Source organism: Haemaphysalis longicornis, unplaced genomic scaffold, assembly GCF_048455015.1.
Source record: "Haemaphysalis longicornis isolate Haplotype H1 unplaced genomic scaffold, Haemaphysalis longicornis Haplotype H1 scaffold_5, whole genome shotgun sequence".
In the NCBI taxonomy this organism is placed as follows: domain Eukaryota; kingdom Metazoa; phylum Arthropoda; class Arachnida; order Ixodida; family Ixodidae; genus Haemaphysalis; species Haemaphysalis longicornis.
The window spans coordinates 71,452,139-71,470,033 of record NW_027526385.1 but is presented as its reverse complement, the minus strand read 5'-3'; the positions used below and the strand labels follow the sequence as shown (position 1 = coordinate 71,470,033).

Here is a 17,895-nt window from a genome sequence, read left to right as displayed (position 1 = left end):
AAGACACCTCGCAGACGCCCAGCTCGCGAAGCCTGTTCTACCGCGTGCCGACGCATTTCACTTTAGGAGGAATGGGAAAGCCTGCGGACAAAGCAATCCGGGTCAGCCAGTCATGCATGCGGAAGATGGATATGACGATAATTTTAGGGACCTTATATGACGATGACTACTACTGCCACAGTGAGAAGCGACGACGGAACACGTAAATAAACAAATTTCGCAATACGTGGTGGTGTGTCATTCGGTGCTTCAGGAGGATCTAAAAAGAAAGCCTCCAGCTCGCCTTGCGTCACTTAGTGTAAGTTTCGCCAGTTTTAAAGACGAAGGTGTAACATCAAACGCGAAAACTGACCGTACGTATACGTGGCGTCGGCGGGGCCACCGCTGTATGGACTGGTGTACTTGAACTCATTTCGCCAGAGCAGCAGCCAAATCCTCTCACCACGGCGCTAAACCGGCACCTTGGCAGAATGGAACCTTGCTGCCACGTGCTGCCAGCTGCAGGTGCACGTGGCAGCACGTATACGCGTAAACGGATGCGCACACACATCTCTGACTGCTGGGGAACTTCAGCGTGATGAGTATCCAGTCTGCTTGTCAGAAAACGAAGGCCTGTATGCTTCTTTCTTTTTGGACAACAAACGTCACATCCGGTTCTTCATCACTTGCAGTGGTAGGCTGTTGGACAGCTGCAGCTATGACCAGAAGCAACATGCGCTCTACTTACATGACGTTTGTATACAAATTATGTGCAACAACGCTTTTATCAATTTGATGTTCACAGTAGCTGTGGGCACAGTTTATGTGGGAGACTATATTGGCGCTACATTTGCTGCCCTTACCAGCGTGTGATACAGCGCTGTGCTCTCGCTGTTTATTAGTTACCAGCACAATTTTTACAACGGTGTGTGAAGTTGGTGAAATGAAGTACAGTGTATCTCCTGGATTGGTCGGTGCTTCCTGCTTCGGCGTGATTCTTTCCAGGCCATCACTAACAAGGGTGGCGAAGTTGTGCTTGTGCCAGAAGCCAAATTTTTTGACGCTTTAATTGTGATCAGTACTTGTAGCACTGCAGTGTACCTTGTAACTTTGGAAGCTCGGAAAAGTTGGTACAACATGACCAAATATACAGAGTTGTAGGCACGACGAAAAGAGGCATATTAACACGCGTTTACTCCAAAGATCTTTTTGTCACATCTAATATAATTCAGGCCTCTTTTGTCCCAGCTGTGCTGATTTCACTCCCCAAAATAAGGCACCTGCTGGTCTTTTTATGCACAGAAAGTATGGTGAGGTTTCAAAACATTTCAGGCTGCTGCGCCAAAACTATACGGACAAAAACGCTGGTGTTCAGCGGCGCGTACTACAGTGCACCAGAGTGGAAGATCAAGTGCACTGGGCACCAATAATCTAGACCCAAGAGAACTCTTGTCAAATGAGGGCCTTCAAAGGTATTCCTTCGGCCTATTCTTCTCCCCACAAAAGCCACAGATTCTATGATCTAAATGGGAGCGCAAGCAGCCTTCGTGCAACACTATTTAGACCTTTGCCAGCAGAGTCTTCAGCCAGTGCCCACGTTTGAGGACAGCAGATCAAACCTGATGGCGTGATATGGGGCGCACACACACCTTCCAAAATAAAAAGAAAGAAAGAAGTGCGGTTACAAAAGCCGGCGAATTTAAACGTGCAACACAATCCTCTGAATCCTCCACTCGGAGTGGTTTTGCCTTGCCCGCAGTTGCGCCGTAGATAATACAACACCGAACGACAGGCGATGTACCAAGGAGGAGAGTTATCAGCCTGCGCTTACGGCGCGTACAAAAAGTGCGTGCTTTTCATCGTAAACAATGAAAAGCACAGCCGACCTAAACGCGAGTGCCGGCACGACCGCTTTGCACGGCTCTGGTACTAGTTTCGGCGATCAACAACGACGACCAAATCCAAGAAATAATAACAAAAAACAGGTGACGTCACTTCCGTGGGGCGCTCCAGCCAGCCCCGATCGGGCGAGGCTGGAGCACCCCGGGGGAAAGGATCCCCGGGGTGCAGCAGCCTTTGCCTTTTTTTTATTTACAATCAACTGCACATCGTTTTTGCTTAAGGTGATTATGGCTCGTTAAGAGAAACAAAGTAATTAATAGAAACATGCAAGCATTTTTATTTAGAAATCAACTCATATTTTTTGCTTACGGTGAATATGGCTACAAAATACCAAAGCATGTTGCCAGAAAAAAAGTAATAAACAGATACATGTATTTGCCAGGTTTTTTTTTTTCATTTAAATCGAACTCTACAACTTTAATTGCCAGCGTGCTTGCAGTAGCTTAGCGCGTTGTGCGCCGACTTAACCTGCACACTCAAGGCACATTCTCGCTGAAGGAATCTGGAATAGAAATGCACGTCACCAAATACGATTTGATGACGCGCGCAGAGAATTCCTCAGAGAGAACGTCATTGCATGTACGAACCATTTGTCGATGTCCTGTTCGTGAAAATGGCAGTCGCACACTTTGGACTTTGTCGAAAGCTTCTTATCCGCTACAAAAGAATTTGAACAGCGCACATTTTAACGAAGGACGGACAGAGTTACACACCACAATGCTTCTTCGTTAAAATGTGCGCTGTTCCTTCCTTTGTATCTGACCACCAACTAGCCCAACATGGTATCCTTTTCCTTACCCGCACGCGGGATGGCCTTAATCCATAGCGAGCGAAGCGTCGCATCTTTGGAAGCCGAGAAGAAGTGTCTGTCCATGTTGCTCTTAATTGTTGCTGCTGTAGCCACTGGTACACCCGGGAATAAAGCAGGTCGGCATTGTCTGCATCAGCCTCACATGCAGAGGCCCACATCAATGGAATACAGTCGCTGGCAAATCACTAAACGTGCCACTCGAACGGCATCGCGCATTCAACACTACTGAGAAAGACCGCGCGAACAAGAACCGCCGGAGACCGCGGCACTGAATGCGCCGGCTACTGCGAGTACTGCTCTTCGGCAAAAAAAGGACCCCGAAGAACCACACAAGGGGCGAAAAAAATGTCAATGTGTCTGCTGTTCATTGTAGCTATTTGCTTCCGAGAATGTAATAATTACCAGATGTGTGCGCCCACCCAAGCGCCCGCGCACGCACAAGAAACGTACGCGCCGAGCGCTGAACTAGGAACGCGAAGGGAGAGCGAAACTAGAGTTCCTGTATATGCTCCCTACGGGAGCAGAGTTGCGCATAGGTCCGCCATCTTGACCGCCGAGCATCCAAAGCAGCGTGGGAAAGCCAACCGTCGGGCTTGAAGGAGTCGTGCGCACCGCGCGAGGCAGTATATTATCTCTATGGCGCGAGGGGAGCGTGAGCGCGCCCCGACGTCGCTGCTTTTTTTTTTTTTTTTGTAACGCGCGCTTTGTTTTATTATTAGGGGTGTTTTCCTATAACGCATATCCTAATATCGGGAAGATATGGCTGTGCAAAATGTTCCGAAATGATATGTGTTACTATAAATTTAACGAAGACGTGACTCGTTTTGCTCAATAAACCTCCATACTGGTTAGATGCCTGGTATAGAATCAGCACGCGCGTATATACACACTGGGTTATTTGGAACTCAACCTACAGTTTTTGCAGTCTATAGTGCATGTCGGCAAACTTTCATGCCTTGACAACGTAAAGTGATGTGACCAGGCATCTAACCAGTATGGAGGTTTATTGAGCAAAACGAGTCACGTCTTCGTTAAATTTATAGTAACACATATATGTTTGTTAAGACCTGGAGGGATATTTCGGAACATTTTGCATAGCCATCCGATATTCGGATATGCGTTATAGGAAAACTGCACTCAAGAGGAGGAGGAGGAGTAAGGGGAGGAAGGGAAAACTTTGTTTAACAATTAAATCGATCTGGTTAGCCTGGGGAGGGGCGAACCATGCAGTGTATAAGGGTATTCAAAAATTGCAGGTCTCTCTCTTGCCACACGGCGTGTTTCAACCCTTCCAGGCGCGAAGAACAAATCCTATTCTACTCGGGATGGCGTTCTATGATTTTAAGAAAATTACTTTTACTCTCTTGTCCTGGACTGAGGACCCGGCCCACTAACCAGATCGATTTAATTGTTAAACAAAGTTTTCCCCTCCTCCCCTTACTCCTCCTCCTCCTCTTGAGTGCAGTTTTCTTATAACGCATATCCGAATATGGCTGTGCAAAATAGAGCTAGGCGTCAGCTTCTCATATAAGCATTCGAACAAAAGGAACAGTCAGCTGCTAATAACCGACAACAGCGAAAATGGAAGACCAAAACAAATTCTAGGCCTTCAGGTCTGTCGGCTTGACCGCGTACTGAAGTTGTGCAAAAAAGATACTCTTCATGTACTAGCGTGTTGCGGCTTGTCGCTCTCGCGCTACGAACTACGAATGCGGCATGGCAGCTGCGCAAAATGTACGAAAGACGCCGACAGCAGAGGGCAGCAGCGGCGTTGCAGCCGCATCGCCGGCTTCTCTGCGGTGCGTGGATGCTTTATGTGCACGTGACGGCGATCAGCGAATAGGGTCGTGAGCGGCGAATGGAAATCAAAGGCGCAACTCTGCTCCCGTAGGGAGCATATACAGGAACTCTAAGCGAAACCGCCTGCGAGCGCCCCGGCTGCCGAGCCGGTTGCGACTGCAGCGCCACAGAGAGAAGGATCGGTGGCGGTTCCGGGCAGCGCCGCCCAGTTTTACAACTGAAAATAATCTAGTAACGTTGTACAGAACAGCATCCGTGCAAGTGAAAAATACCAGCAGCTTTTTTTTTTATTTTTACATTTCCGGAGAATTTTCTCCCAGACTTCGAAAAGAAAGTGCAGCACAAATTTACCAGCTACTCCACTGTTGCTCAATAAAATTGAGTTGCTGACGGAGAATGCAGATTTTTCTCCTTTTTTTTTAACAAACTCTTTGGATAATACGATTTTCACATAATGCTTTTTATTTCCCGGTTCCCCTGAAAAACGTATCAACGAGATTTCACTGTACATCATACATAGACAAGATGTGGCTGGCAACTTGTGAAGGGAGGTAACTTCGTGCAATCAAAGCCTGATTAGTCATGCTAATTCCTCCTATATTTCAATATGGTCTAACACCAGCTACCCCACTTTGGCAGAGCCAGTGGGGAACATTTCAACACTACTGTCACTGTGTACTGCAGAACGAACATCCATCGCGCATTTAAAAACCCTGCATACGAAGCTGCATCCCGAAAAGTTGTTCTATGGCCACTGAATGTCCTCGCTGAATGTCAAGGAAGCGTCCTCACCGACGCGCTTTGGCGTCGTCTATCAGCGGGTTCGTATGTATACAAGCGTTTACAGCAAGAACGGTAAATATATTACTACGCCCTTCAAGCACATGTCGGCAAAATGCGATTACTTCGCCGCGTTCGCAGGATTGAGCCGCACAGTAGAGAACACAGTCGTAGCATACTAGCAGGAATGAACGCATCGTACGGCTTCTTCCACGTTTCGTCACCCCGTGACTGCAGTGCGCCCACGCGCGGCAGCAGTGTTCTTGTCGCAGAACCGGCGCAGCCATGCAGGTCATGTGTTGTTGACATGGGGTTTGAGCTAGTATACCGGAGCATAAATGTAAGGTTTCTAAAAATGGTCAAGGTTCAATTTCGTGGTCGTATTATCCAATTTCTGGCAAAAATGTGATCTTATAAAATGCACGAAAATGCATTATTTCTAAGGGATTTTGGCTTGGAATGAAAAGAAAAACGTATTATGCAGAATTGTATCAATGAAATCCCACTGTATAATGCCTTCCTTCATAATAGTTAAGTTTGCATAATCCATCTAGAAGCGCTACGTCCCATCTTTTTCTCTGACCAACACGACTGGAGACACCCACAGACTGGAAGATGGTTTGACTGTATCCTTACTGAGCATTTTTTTTTTAACTTTTGGATGACGAGTCGTTCAGCAAGTGATACGCAATAGGGCCACCTGTACACTAGTGAAGCATCGTTGGTGTTGATATGATGGGTGACTGCAGAAGTTTGGGTTGGTGGATGGTTGACTAAGTCGAAGATGTCCTTGCAGGAATCCAGAAGACGAAGGAGATTGGCGGTATGATCCGGTGGGAGGTCTGAAGCAGCCACTGCCTTGATTGATGGTGCTTGATAGGACGCCTGCACTGCAGGAGGTAAATCTGCAGGGGTGCTAGCATTCATGGCAGAAAGGGCACAGCATTGCAAGCGAAATTCCCTTGGGAAGGACTTGACGTGTGAAACTGAAGTTGAAAAACTGAAAGGGAAGGCAGGTTTGGTTCTCTATAATGATGATGTGTGGCAGAGTGACGTTTCACAGAAGCAGCGCATCTGTTATAGGGAAGACCATATAATAACTTGCAAAAGAAAAGCGAACACTGACCAACAATAAAAATATATTGACGTTTCAGAACCACGTACGGGTTCCTTGTTCACTACGTAAGACAAGCCATCGTCGTCAATTATATAGGCAGCACATGACGTAGAGAGCATGCGTAGACGGGAGGCAAAGTCCCATCCGTCCGGTTCATTGTGGCTGGCGTTGATGGGATAAAAAGTGACTCTAGCAGACGCCGAGATGATGTGTTGTTTTCCTTAGCTAAAATTGCGGTGTTCTCCCAGTCAATCTTGTGGGAATGTTTGTGCGCGTGCTCCGCAATGGCATTCGTCATGTGATTATGATTTCTTACATCACGTTGGTGCTCTTTCAGTCGTCGCGGAGCTCGCTGGTCGGTACATGGGCAATGCGCATGTCGTATTTTGAAAAGACGCGCGACAATGCTTCGCTTATTCCAGGGATGTAGGGGATGGCTGCACGTGCTCGTAATGTCCTGTTGTTGACCATTCTTGGCTGTAGTATCTTATTCTTGGTTTGGCAAATAAGTCGCTTAGGGTAGCCATTGGCGATTAGTTCGCGGCGAATCGTTCCTAATTCACGCTTCAGTGCACTGTCATCTCGGCAGATGCGTACGGCGCGCTTTATCAAGGACGACACAACGGATGTCTTGTGGCCGAGAGGGTGGCAAGATTCAAAACTGGAGTAACGACCCGTGTGTGTGCGCTTCCTGTACACTGAGAAGGAGTGAGCGCCCGCATCGCGGCGAACAAGAACATCCAAAAAAGGGAAGCATGTTGCCTTGCTCGAACTCCACGGTGAACTGTATATGCACATTCTGGGCGTTGAGGCTGCCCAGAAGACATGGGACATCTTGCTTGTTTAAAATACAAAAACAATCGTCGACATAGCGGCAAAAAAACCTCGGTGCCGGTGTGAAGGTTGCCACTACCTTCCCCTCTAAAGCCTCCATAACTAGATTGGCCGTAGTAACTGATATTGATGCACCCATTGCCGTGCCATGGGTCTGCTGATAGGGGCTTCCCCCGTAAGAAAAATAGGTGTTGCTCAGACAAAACATAAGCAACTCACAGAGCTCGGGGACGTGAAAGGGAGTGCGATCGGGAAGACTAATGTCCGCGTTTAGTGCTTCTTCGCACGTGGCTACTGCCAGATCCACTGGGACACTAGTGAAAAGAGACTTGACGTCGAACGAAACCATGACGTTGTCTTCAGTTAGAGTTACGTCCTTCAGCTTCGAAACAAAAGAGGACGAGTTTCCGACGTGCGTGGGCGTCTTACCGGCTAGAGGGCTCAACACTTGGTGAAGGTAGCCTGATAGTCGGTAGAGCGGTGACCTCAATAAGTCGACGATAGGCCGAAGAGGAACGCCAGGATTGTGATTTTAGGCAGACCGTAGATTGCCGGGGCTGAACCGTTCATGCACAGTAACCTGTAGTAGGGGCCCTTGTGGTGCGGAGGGACTAGCTTGAAAAGCCTGGTTAGCAGTTCTTGAAGCTTGGACTGTAACCTGCTAGTTGGGTCACGGGCTAGAGGAGCGTATGTCTGCTGGTCTTCGAGTAGGGCCAACATCTTCGTGTGGTAGTCACTGCTATCTAGCAAGACCGTGGCATTGCCTTTGTCAGCAGGAAGGATTGCGATACTGCTGTTATTCCGCAGGCTCCTGATGGCTTGCCTCTCCGCTACCGATAAATGCAGTCTTGCACAATGTCTTCGCAAACCAGAGAGCACACCAATAGCACGGGTGCGCGCTTCTTGCCGTACTTCAGAGGGAAGCTGGCCGACCGCGCGTTCGACTGCACAAATCACCTTTCCTGGCTCTGGGGGTGCTTCCGTGTTAAAATTCACACCACGGGACAAAACCTTAGCCTCTTTTCGTCCGGTGTGTACGGAGATAGGTTGATGACCTCTTGGGTGCATTGTGGCACGTCCGGCCAGAGTGCTTGCAGTTTCCTCTCTTGCGACGTTCTATGAAGGCCTTCTCCCATGCTAGCGGTGAAGTTTGCGTGCAGCTGCACATCTGGGAAGTCCTCAGGAATAAGATACTCAAGTTGCCGGCGTGCAAAGAAGGTTTGCTTCTCCAAAGCTCGTAGCTTCTGGCGGCACTCAAGGATACGTGCTTGTAGTAGCTTCCGCTCGGCTTGTCGAACAATCTGGTGAGAAATAACTGTGAGAAACGGGTGGGCTTGATCACAGGGGCATGTATGTTACAGCATTTGACAGCAAATGGACATAATCTGTAGAACGAGAACGGTGCTTTTGAGCATTTTTGGCAGAAGGAAATTCAAAAGAGAGAAGTCCCGCAGAACAGTCAATGAGAGCGGTTCGAGAAAAAATCGACGCCGAGGCTAATGTCATGGGGGCATTTTTCAAGGATGGTGAAGAGAGCAACACCATCGTGGTCGGCAATCCATATTCAGGCGGTACGCATTCCGGCAATTGAAGGTGTGCTCTCATTGGCAACTCGAACAAATGTTTGCATGGGTGGCGTCAGAACTTTGCGGAGATGCCAGCGGAGGGTTAAGCTGATTACAGAGATGAGCATTTGTGTCAGTGAGAGCCTGGGCTGCAACACCATCAACAGTAACGTCTAGTAAATTGGGCTTAGACTCCTTGGTTAATAGAAGATCTGTCGTCCAGGTCACAGATGCAGTATTACCTCCTTGAGCTGCATTGATTAGTCTTGTGGTGAGGTGAAGGCTTAGCGTGGCAATGTCGAAAGCTGTAGCGGGCCACATGCCCACCATGACAGCAGTGGAAGCATATTGGCTTGTTTTCAGGAGTACTACACTCTTCGAAATTTTGTGTCTGAAAATGGCGTGGGGCATATTGGTGGGGACCAGTTAAGACACGAGGAACAGTGAAAGCGTTTTTTGGGTGAGCTACAGAGCAAATGCGTGGAATGGTGTGGCTTGCGAGCTCTTGCTGTATATCAAGTGACGTTCATTCACGTGTCGGGGCTAGTAGGGCAGCCGTAGCCGTAGCCTGCAGCTCACGGCGTACTATTTTCATTACGTCGTCGAACAAAGAAGTGCACATTCCAGTAAAGTGGTATACTCGTAATAGGATGTGGGAGCCGTGTTAGGCAGTCGAGTGAACTGTGGGGCAATACAGTGAGCTTTCACTTGTTTCTTTCTTTCTTTATTTGGTACCCACAGCGCCTTTTGGCATTACAGTGGGGGGGAATGACAAAAGGAAATGCATCAACTAGTTACGTTGATAACCAAAGAAACATTTTCCAGAGGCTGCGAGGCCCTTTTCAAAATGTTTAAATGGTCTGCACTCTGTAATGATGCCGTCTGTGCTGGTGCAGTCCTTATAAACAAGCAGGTTGAAAGCGCCATCAGCAATTCCTTTCTGCACATGGCCTACTTTACCAGTTTCTGATGTGTCGGCATCTATCTTGTGACACAGAGCAACACCATCCTGAATATAGGTGACGGATGACTCCATCGAGGTTTTGGCATGTGAAGAAAGTTCCTTCGCGGCTAGTTGGTGGCCAACAAGCTTTCCGAACAGCTCACGTAATGTCAATTTGCAGGTTTCCCAGCTTGTCAGGTCTGCTTCGTGTGTCTCAAACCAACAATAGTCTGGCTGGGCCCTTGAGGTAAAATATTACGTTGGCCAGCACCAAGGTTGTGTCCCATCTGTTATGAGCGCTCGCACTCTCGTAGATGCTTATCCAGTCATCAATGTCAGTGCCGCAGAAGGTGCTGCGGTCGCAGGGATGGGAGACGACCATAAGCGGCATGGTCGGCCAGAGGGCTCCATCGAGTGCCAAAATTTCTGTGCCGACCTGGTGTCCACTGTGCAGCTCCGTGTTTGAGATAGCAGATGTTGCAATGCAAGAGGACCAGGATAGGGCACGCTGCGCAAGCTGCTTCATCTTCACAGCACACAAATGAGGTTACTGTGCGCGCAGTAATCCAGGCTGGGGCTCTGCTTTCAGCATTGACGCTGGAAACCTTTTCTACTCCCTTCCGCATGAACAAGTTTTGGTCTCTGTGAAAGAGTGTATCACCGTCTACAACGGCGAGGTTAAGTTTTTGCAAAGTTGCGGGATTTCCTTGGAATCCTTTTTGGAGCTTCTGCGTTTCTACTTAGCATCAAGTATTGTAGGATGGTGTGGCAGTGTCTTTGTGCAGAGATCTGGAATCTGTAGACGTTCTAAAGTTCCTCACCTTGTTAGTGACATTTTCTTGGCTCATGTTGACCGTGTATTGGAACGTGACTTGGAGGGTTTGGCAATTAAAATTTTCATGTATGTTGACGATTACCTAGTACTTTGTGGAAACTATGACCCTACAAGAAAAGTGGTAGACATTTTAAAAGCATTCAAACGTCACGCATTTAGGCTGACCTTTATGTCCAAGGCGCTGAACGAAAGAACAATCTAGTTTTTGGACCTGTTAAAATTCCAGCAGAATCATGTATGTTGGCTCTATAGCCCGCTATTGAAGAAGCCTTTACTGAACTCTTCATCAGCACGTTCTAGGATTGCAAAATTTGGGATTGTTGTCAACTGCCTCAGGTCAGCCATCTTGTTTTGTTTTCAGTCTTGTTTTCACCTAATTGAGTCTAGCTTTGGTGAACAGTTAGTTGGACCCAAAAATGCTGGCTACGGTGACGGAGTCATTGGGTTGGCCTGTCTTCAGTGGTTGGATTTGGTGAAGAAAACTTGTCTCCTGCTTGTGATGTTGTGAAGGAAAAGATAGTTGTAATCTTGTACCTGCACGATGTATCTCACCGCTTGAAAGAAATGGGGAGCAGATATAACATCAATGTGGTGTTTTCAGCCAAAATTAAGTTAAACTGCAGCTGTCCCGCCATCGAAAAGAATATTAGTAATAAGGGCCGAGCAAACAGGTGTGGTGTGAAACATGAGAAACAGGTTGTTCCTTATAGATTAAACGTGTTTTATTGCATTCCTTTCAAGTGTGGTCGCTTTGATGTTGGCCAGTTCACTGAGTGCCTTCTGGCCCTCTTCCCACCTATTGCAAAGATTGTGGTTGTACGCTTTTCCTTCATGATACAACGGTACTGTTCTCGCACGATGAACAAAAGGTGAGGGAAGTATAGTGAAAGCACATAAAATTCGAAAAATGTCTGACTCGTGTGTTAGCGCTCGTCTTTAGCACTTTTAGATGCAGAATTGGCGTATCTTGAAGAGAGCAGTACTTGAGAGCGTTTGTCTGTACAGTTGCTTATAGTGGGTTCATGTGTCATGTTTTTATCTTTGTATTATACCTTCGATGGCTTTATATTTGTCTCTTCAATAAAAATTCGGTTTTGGTTCAGTGGTTGTCCAGTGTTATCCTCCTTTTTGTCCCGTTATTTGTGCGCTGCGAAGATGAATCTACACCAACTAGCCCGGTTTTCTACGCTACTTCAGTCCGCAACCACTATCAATGATGTTACGTGGCGCGGAGAAATTACAGGTTGTTTACAAAAAAGTCCACAGCATTGGCTCAATGGTAAAGCGGTGCCAGAGTAGCGAACTGATCAACTTTGGTAACGTCATTTTTCGCTCGTGAGTCATTTAATTTGCATTCGTTCTCGTCGTCCAATGAGGATTACTGCACGGCAACACCTACATGGCACGTTCAAAGCATCAAACAGATGGGTATTTCAGATACATGGCTCCTAACTTATGGTAATACTAAGTCGAAGCAGCAAGTACAAGGCGTGCAAGGCAGCAGCCTGACTTCCTCTGGCCATCGTTGTTGGTCTAAAGGAGCAACTAAGTATACTTGTGCATGAAGGATATGCTATCCAGGCATTGACGATTTACAAAGTGACACTGTTTATTCAAAGAGGTCGTTCTTTAGCGAGTGTTGTTATAAGGTCTTTCCCACTTCTCTTGTTTTTAATAAAGTGCTGTTTTGCCGCTTTGCGCTGAAAAGTTTTCAACTCTTGAGGATTTGTGCCTAGTCAAGTAATGGCTCCAACTTGTGCCTGAGCAGCAGCCACAGTTCCTAAAGCATTGTGCAGCTGAGCCCAAGGACTTTTCTCTTTTTTTAGTGAAGGCAAAAAGAAAAAAATCGAAAACGCCCGTGTGTAGAGATTTCAGTGCGTGGTAAGATACCCAAAGGATTAACATGTATCGAACCTAGCACTGTGTCACGCTTCATAGCCCAAGAGTGGCCTCGGCAACTACAACCGCCGAAATAGAATCTTTTTCAACTTTGTTTTTGCAGCAGTGGTGCGATGAGCGGGGCTCAGCCTAGTGCCCCCTCATATAATTCCTGACTGATAAACCGACCCAGTTGTCCTGTATGGCCATTGCGTGACAGCTGTTCTGTCAGATACACTGTAAGCACCTGCTTAGCTATTGGGAAAGGTTGTTAACGAGATCAGAGATCAAAGCAGTCTAGCTCAGAACTTTAATCCTACTAGTGTAAGCCATTATTTGGCCTTGTACAAATTCTCAAAAAAGTCAAAAATACCGTTTGGTGTGAAGGGACTAAAGCAGGTTTTAGACACAAGACTGCATCAGCAAAGGATCTCTGGTGTCACGTAGAAAAAAAATTCAGAATAAGCAGTTAGAATAGTTCAAAAGCAGGCTAAACTAACTTTTGTGTACATATTAATGTAGCCATATAAAGGGACAAAATACACCATCAATTGTGAATTTAGATTCACTTGACGTTTGCGGTGTGGTTGTAAAAGGAAGTGTTTATTTGTTTCTTTTGGTGTTGCAGGTGCTGACTGAGAAATTGTGGAAAGTTTTGAGCCAAGATGTTCCTGGCCTAAACCGTGATGGGCACGTAAAATGTTGTATGTATATTTGAGGTTATAAAGCATTTAATAAAAAATTTTCGAGCTTTGGGACTTCGTTTCTGCTGTTATGCCCATACATTGCAACATGTAATCTATATTCAAATCTGTAGTTTTATTAAAAAATTGTTTTCAGCAGACAGATGTACTATTCACTACGTCACTTTTTCATGATCAGGTGTGGACAAAGTAATCAGTGGAGGCTTCATAGTCCAACTCGCAAATAAATGTGGGTGGTAGCACCATTGGGGCTTGCAAGCAAAAAAGAAAAAGACCCGTGAACACACGATCGCGAAGAGGAGCCGGTGCAAAGGTAGTCCTGCGTGTCAGAGGCGAAGATCAGAGCAGGAGTATTTGACAGTTCTAATTCTGCCTGGGCAAAACTTTAGTGCCAACTGCCGTTTCGTCTGGGCGGAGCGCTAGATACGATAAAGAAAAAAACAAAACAAGCAACCCGGTTGTTTGTGCGATCGCATAAGAAGCAGCAGGGCACAAAGTGCAACCATCGTGACAAGGTTGAAAGCAATCGTCAGAAAATCTGAGTACCAACATGTTCAAGGTGGGCTACAAGTGATTCTACTTATCGCGTATTCCCAGCGTGACTTAGGCCCAACTTTATGAGGCATTAGGCTAAATTTCTATTTGTCAAACTCCAGGAATTCATTCATAATAAAGGTTGACTTTCACAGCGGCGGCCGATCACAGGGTGAACTGTGGATGCACGCTTGCGTAGCAACCGTTCACGCGACGATTTGCGAATGCTACACTGCGATTGCAAAACAGCACGGATTACAAAGTATTTATTACCTAGAACACTGTTGCAGCGTAAAACTTAATCAAACGACCCGGTTGAAGCACTTCGAAATGCACAGCGGCGGTCATCACAAGGGGACGCGAAATCCAACACAGGCGCAGTTGAAGCACTTTTAACTTCGTTAAAATATCCAGACCTAGGAGTGTGGTTGAATCAGCGCAGCCGTCCCGGAAGGCGAAATCCAACGCGCAACTGAAACACTTGCCGGTTGGCGCAAGCGAAAAGGGTGCACGCTTCGGTATTCACTGCCGGCCGGGCGCCGGGCCAAGAGCGGGGAGTGTGTGCGCCGGCAGCACAGCCCCGCAACCTTCGCCTTTCCCTCTCGCACTCCTCCTTTTCTCCCTTTCGTGGGTGATGCATCGCCGAAACCGGAGAGAGAGAGAACAAGACTTTATTATCACTATCCGGCGTGTGAGGGAGTGGGTCATGCCGCGCAGGGCTTCGCCACCCCTTTGTCTCGCTAGACCTCTATGTCGCCTGACTCATCATTGGCTACTAGGAGGAGTCTCCGTTCGCCTCTGCCGGGCCAGCGCAGCATCGAGCCGCTGGATAGCTTGGAGTTGCATCGCCTGATGGGGCGACGTGACGCACTGTTCAATGTCCGGTGGAAACGAGTCCCAGGTATTCCCCTGCACGGGAACACCACACCCCCACATCAAGTGGGCTAAGGTAGCCGGTCCGTCCCCGCACGCACTGCACATTACACTCGCAAACAATCCGGGGTTCACATGTCGAGCGAGTGCCGGTGTGAGGACAGTCCTGGTTTGTAGTTGTCGTAGAAGGACACCTTCTCTTCTGCTTAAACCTGGATGAGGCGTGGGTAGTTGTCGGCGGGTCTCCCGGTACCAGCCGAGTATCTCTCCGAATTCCATGAGTGGTTCGAAGTTAGCTGTGGTCGTTTCTTCCGCTTCCGAGGGGCGGGGGGGCGTCGTGCGGCACGCGAGCTCACGCGCGACGGCGTCCGCTTCCTCGTTACGGTTGGCGAAGCGTCCAGAGACGGTCCCCGTGTGGGCTGGAAACCATCTTAGGTGTGTGGTGGTGGTTTTGACATTGGGTAGTATCTTGGCAGCCGGGGCTCCAGTGTACCCTCTGCTGTAGTGGGTGATGGCTGAGCGAGAATCGCTGAGTATCGTGGTTACTTCCGGTCGGCATCTGAGAGCCAAGGCGATGGCGGCTTCCTCCGCCTGCTCCGCCGACGTGGCACGTATGCTGCACGCGTTGATCGTCTGGCCGTCCGTTGCCCGGATAATTGCCAGTACAAATATATCCGGTTTGCAGTGGTGTTTGGCTGCGTCGACATAGACTGCTTGCGAGTCGTCTGCGTGAGTTTCGATCAGGACCTTGGCTCTGGCCCGTCTGCGTTCCTCGTTGCGTTCTGGGTGTACGTTGCGTGGTAGCGGTAGTATGACCAGCTTACGTACTACCTCTTTGTTGATTCGTTCGTGCGCGGGAGTTTCTAGTCCGTAGGATTCGGCTTGTGGCGGTCGTAGACCGATCTTTCGGAGGATCTCCCTGCCAGCATTTGTAGGAATACGCCCGCGGCGGCGGGGAGCGAGGGGCCAGGGAAGAGGAGGAGCGCACCGCACCGCAGCGCACCGCAGCTGCGAAGCGCCGACCGGAGTGAAGGGAGAGAAGGCGCAGTCACGTGAGAGAATGCAGAACTAGCGGGTTTGTAGTATCACGAGTACACCACGCAGTTATCAAGCCGCTATAACGCCGCTGAGTCGCCAACGCACGCCGCTGACGACGTAGTTTGAATGCGTTAAAGATATAAGGCGCGTCAGCGTCGCGTACGTGGCTTAGTCGGTAGAGCGTCGCGCTGCGGCCGCAAAGTGCTCGGATCGAAACCTGGCGCCGGATGCTGTTTTTTTTTTATATATAGTGTAGTGGCCTGGCTGCCGCGCCGAGCTAGGCTGCGGACGGAGGACGGCGGTGGAAGAAGGAGTAGGCCCGACTAAGAAGTGCTTCGCACTTAAATTATTAAGTGCGAATGCACTTCTTAGTCGACCTTTGTCAGACTTGCGGCGCGCCGTCCGCGATCCGCTCCGGCAGCGGGTGTTATCGCTCCGCGCTCTCCTCCTCTCCCCTAGCAACGGAGCGCGCCTAGCAACGCTCTCCCGGTTCGTTTTCGCTCGCGCGCTCGCTAAATAAAGGCATTTCAGCTCGCGCCTCGCTCCCGACCGGTCGCTGGTCGGGGTGTTCTCGAGACGATGGCAGAAGTCGGTGAAGGCGATTGTCCGACGGCAGCGGTACCTACAACAAGTGTAATACGATCCAACACGAGCATTACACCTGTCGCTGGAGGTGACGTCACCGCGGTAGCTTCAACTTCGGCGTCGTTGGCCGCGGAAGACAAGGCTGCGAAGCGAAGAGCGCGTGACGCCGAACGCAAGCGAGCAAAGCGAGCTGCCGACGCCGAACTCCGAGCTCGAGAAGCCGCTGCGAGACGTCAACGGCGAGCTGCCGACGCCGAACTCCGCGCTCGAGAAGACGATGCGAAACGCCAACGTCGATCCGAGAGAGAAGCCGAAGTTCGCGCTCGACAAGCTGCTGCGAAACGCCAACGTCGAGTCGAGAACGGCGACGAAGTTCGCGGTAAAGAAGCGGCTCAGAAGCGTAGACGCCGAGCGGCCGAGCCTATGGTGAAGCGGCGCGAGGCCGAGGCCAAGAGGCAACGGCGAGCGGCCGATCCCGATGCCGTCCGCGCTCGCGAGCGCGCCGCGCAAGCGAGGGCGCGCGCTCGTCAGTTTGCTCAGCCGGACGCCCGATTCAAGCGAGATTTCGAGGACCGCAGCTTCGGGCACAGCTGCGACGTCTGCGACAGGCTGTGGTTCGACAACAACCTGACCGTGGTCGGCAAAGTTCGCAACAAATCCACTCGGTTGAACGCGCTTCGGGTTCTTTGGAACGAGTTCGGAAGGAAGAAGGGCGAGAGCAAGTGCGTGGCGGGCGAAGTCGACGCCTCCGATCCTCGTCTTGCTCCGTTCGGTGCGTACAAGGCGTGTGCCTCGTGTCGCGACTCTCTGGTCTGCGGGCGCGTCCCGGCCATGAGCAAGAGCCACGGATACGTCTACCCGCCTCGACCTGCGCACCTTCCCGACCTCAACCCGGTGGAGGAGCGGCTGATCTCGCCTCGACTCCCGTTCATGAGCATCAGACGTCTGACTCGAGGCAACGGGCAGTTCGGGATCAAGGGACAGGTCGTGAACGTTCCGATCGACGTTCCCAGCGTGGTGGAGTGTCTTCCCCGCACGGTACCCGAGGACGTGGCGATCGACGTCCACGTCAAGCGGAGGCTGGTGAGTCCGGCGACGTACAAGCGCGGGCTGGTCAAGCGCGGCAACGTCCTGGCGTGGCTCAAGCACCTGCAACACACGCCTCTGTATCGGGCCGTCGGAGTTCGCATTGACTGGAGCCGGCTGGAAGCCTTCGACGACGACGAAGAAAAGGAGAAGAAGAAGAGTGGGGGAGAAGAAGAAGAAGACGGACGTAAAGAAGACGACGGCGACATCGAGACCGTCCCGACCGACTTCGACTTGAACGACCCCCTGCAGCTGGCGATCGCCCTCAACGCCGTGTCCAAGACCATGTTCTTCAACGATGAGGGCGACTGCGGGCCGAGGCGAGTCGAGCTGGGAGACGAGGAAGGAGAAGGATCGAAGCGACCGCGCACGCTCCTCGTGAGCGACGACGGACGGGAGCGGAGAAGCGACTTGGACGAGGCGGACGCCGCGCTCAAGCTGGTCGACCAGTCTCACAGCCTGCACGTGGCTCCGGGCGAGAATCGCGTTCCCATCGCGCTCTTCATGGACGAGTACGCCGAGGAGCTCGCCTTCCCCACCATATACCTGGGCGTGCCTCGCACGATCACCGGACCGCGTCCCACGCCGTTCGTCAAGGCCAGCAGCGAGATAAGGCGTACCGACCGGCGAG

General features: G+C 49.9%; 1 protein-coding gene and 1 long non-coding RNA gene across 3 annotated transcripts; both read left to right on the top strand.

The window, feature by feature from the left end:
* The first annotated feature begins 4,963 nt into the window (after window positions 1–4,963).
* Window positions 4,964–13,199, top strand: LOC144139285 (uncharacterized). Of its 2 annotated transcripts, none has more exons than XR_013316131.1 (3): window positions 4,964–5,347; window positions 6,069–6,171; window positions 13,073–13,199. It is a non-coding gene; the product is annotated as an uncharacterized LOC144139285 (long non-coding RNA). The 2 variants fall into 2 exon arrangements; XR_013316130.1 differs by having other exon boundaries at window positions 4,968–5,313.
* Window positions 13,200–16,224: 3,025 nt separating this feature from the next.
* Window positions 16,225–17,877, top strand: LOC144139759 (uncharacterized). The gene is made up of 2 exons (XM_077672021.1): window positions 16,225–17,823; window positions 17,867–17,877. The coding sequence occupies exons 1-2, from the start codon at window positions 16,602–16,604 to the stop codon at window positions 17,875–17,877; spliced, it is 1,233 nt and encodes a 410-aa protein (XP_077528147.1). The 5' UTR covers window positions 16,225–16,601.
* Window positions 17,878–17,895: the final 18 nt, after the last annotated feature.

Coding starts and splice junctions, on each gene's coding strand:
- LOC144139759 (XM_077672021.1), top strand. CDS start 16,602: ATGGTGAAGCGGCGCGAGGCCGAGGCCAAGAGGCAACGGCGAGCGGCC.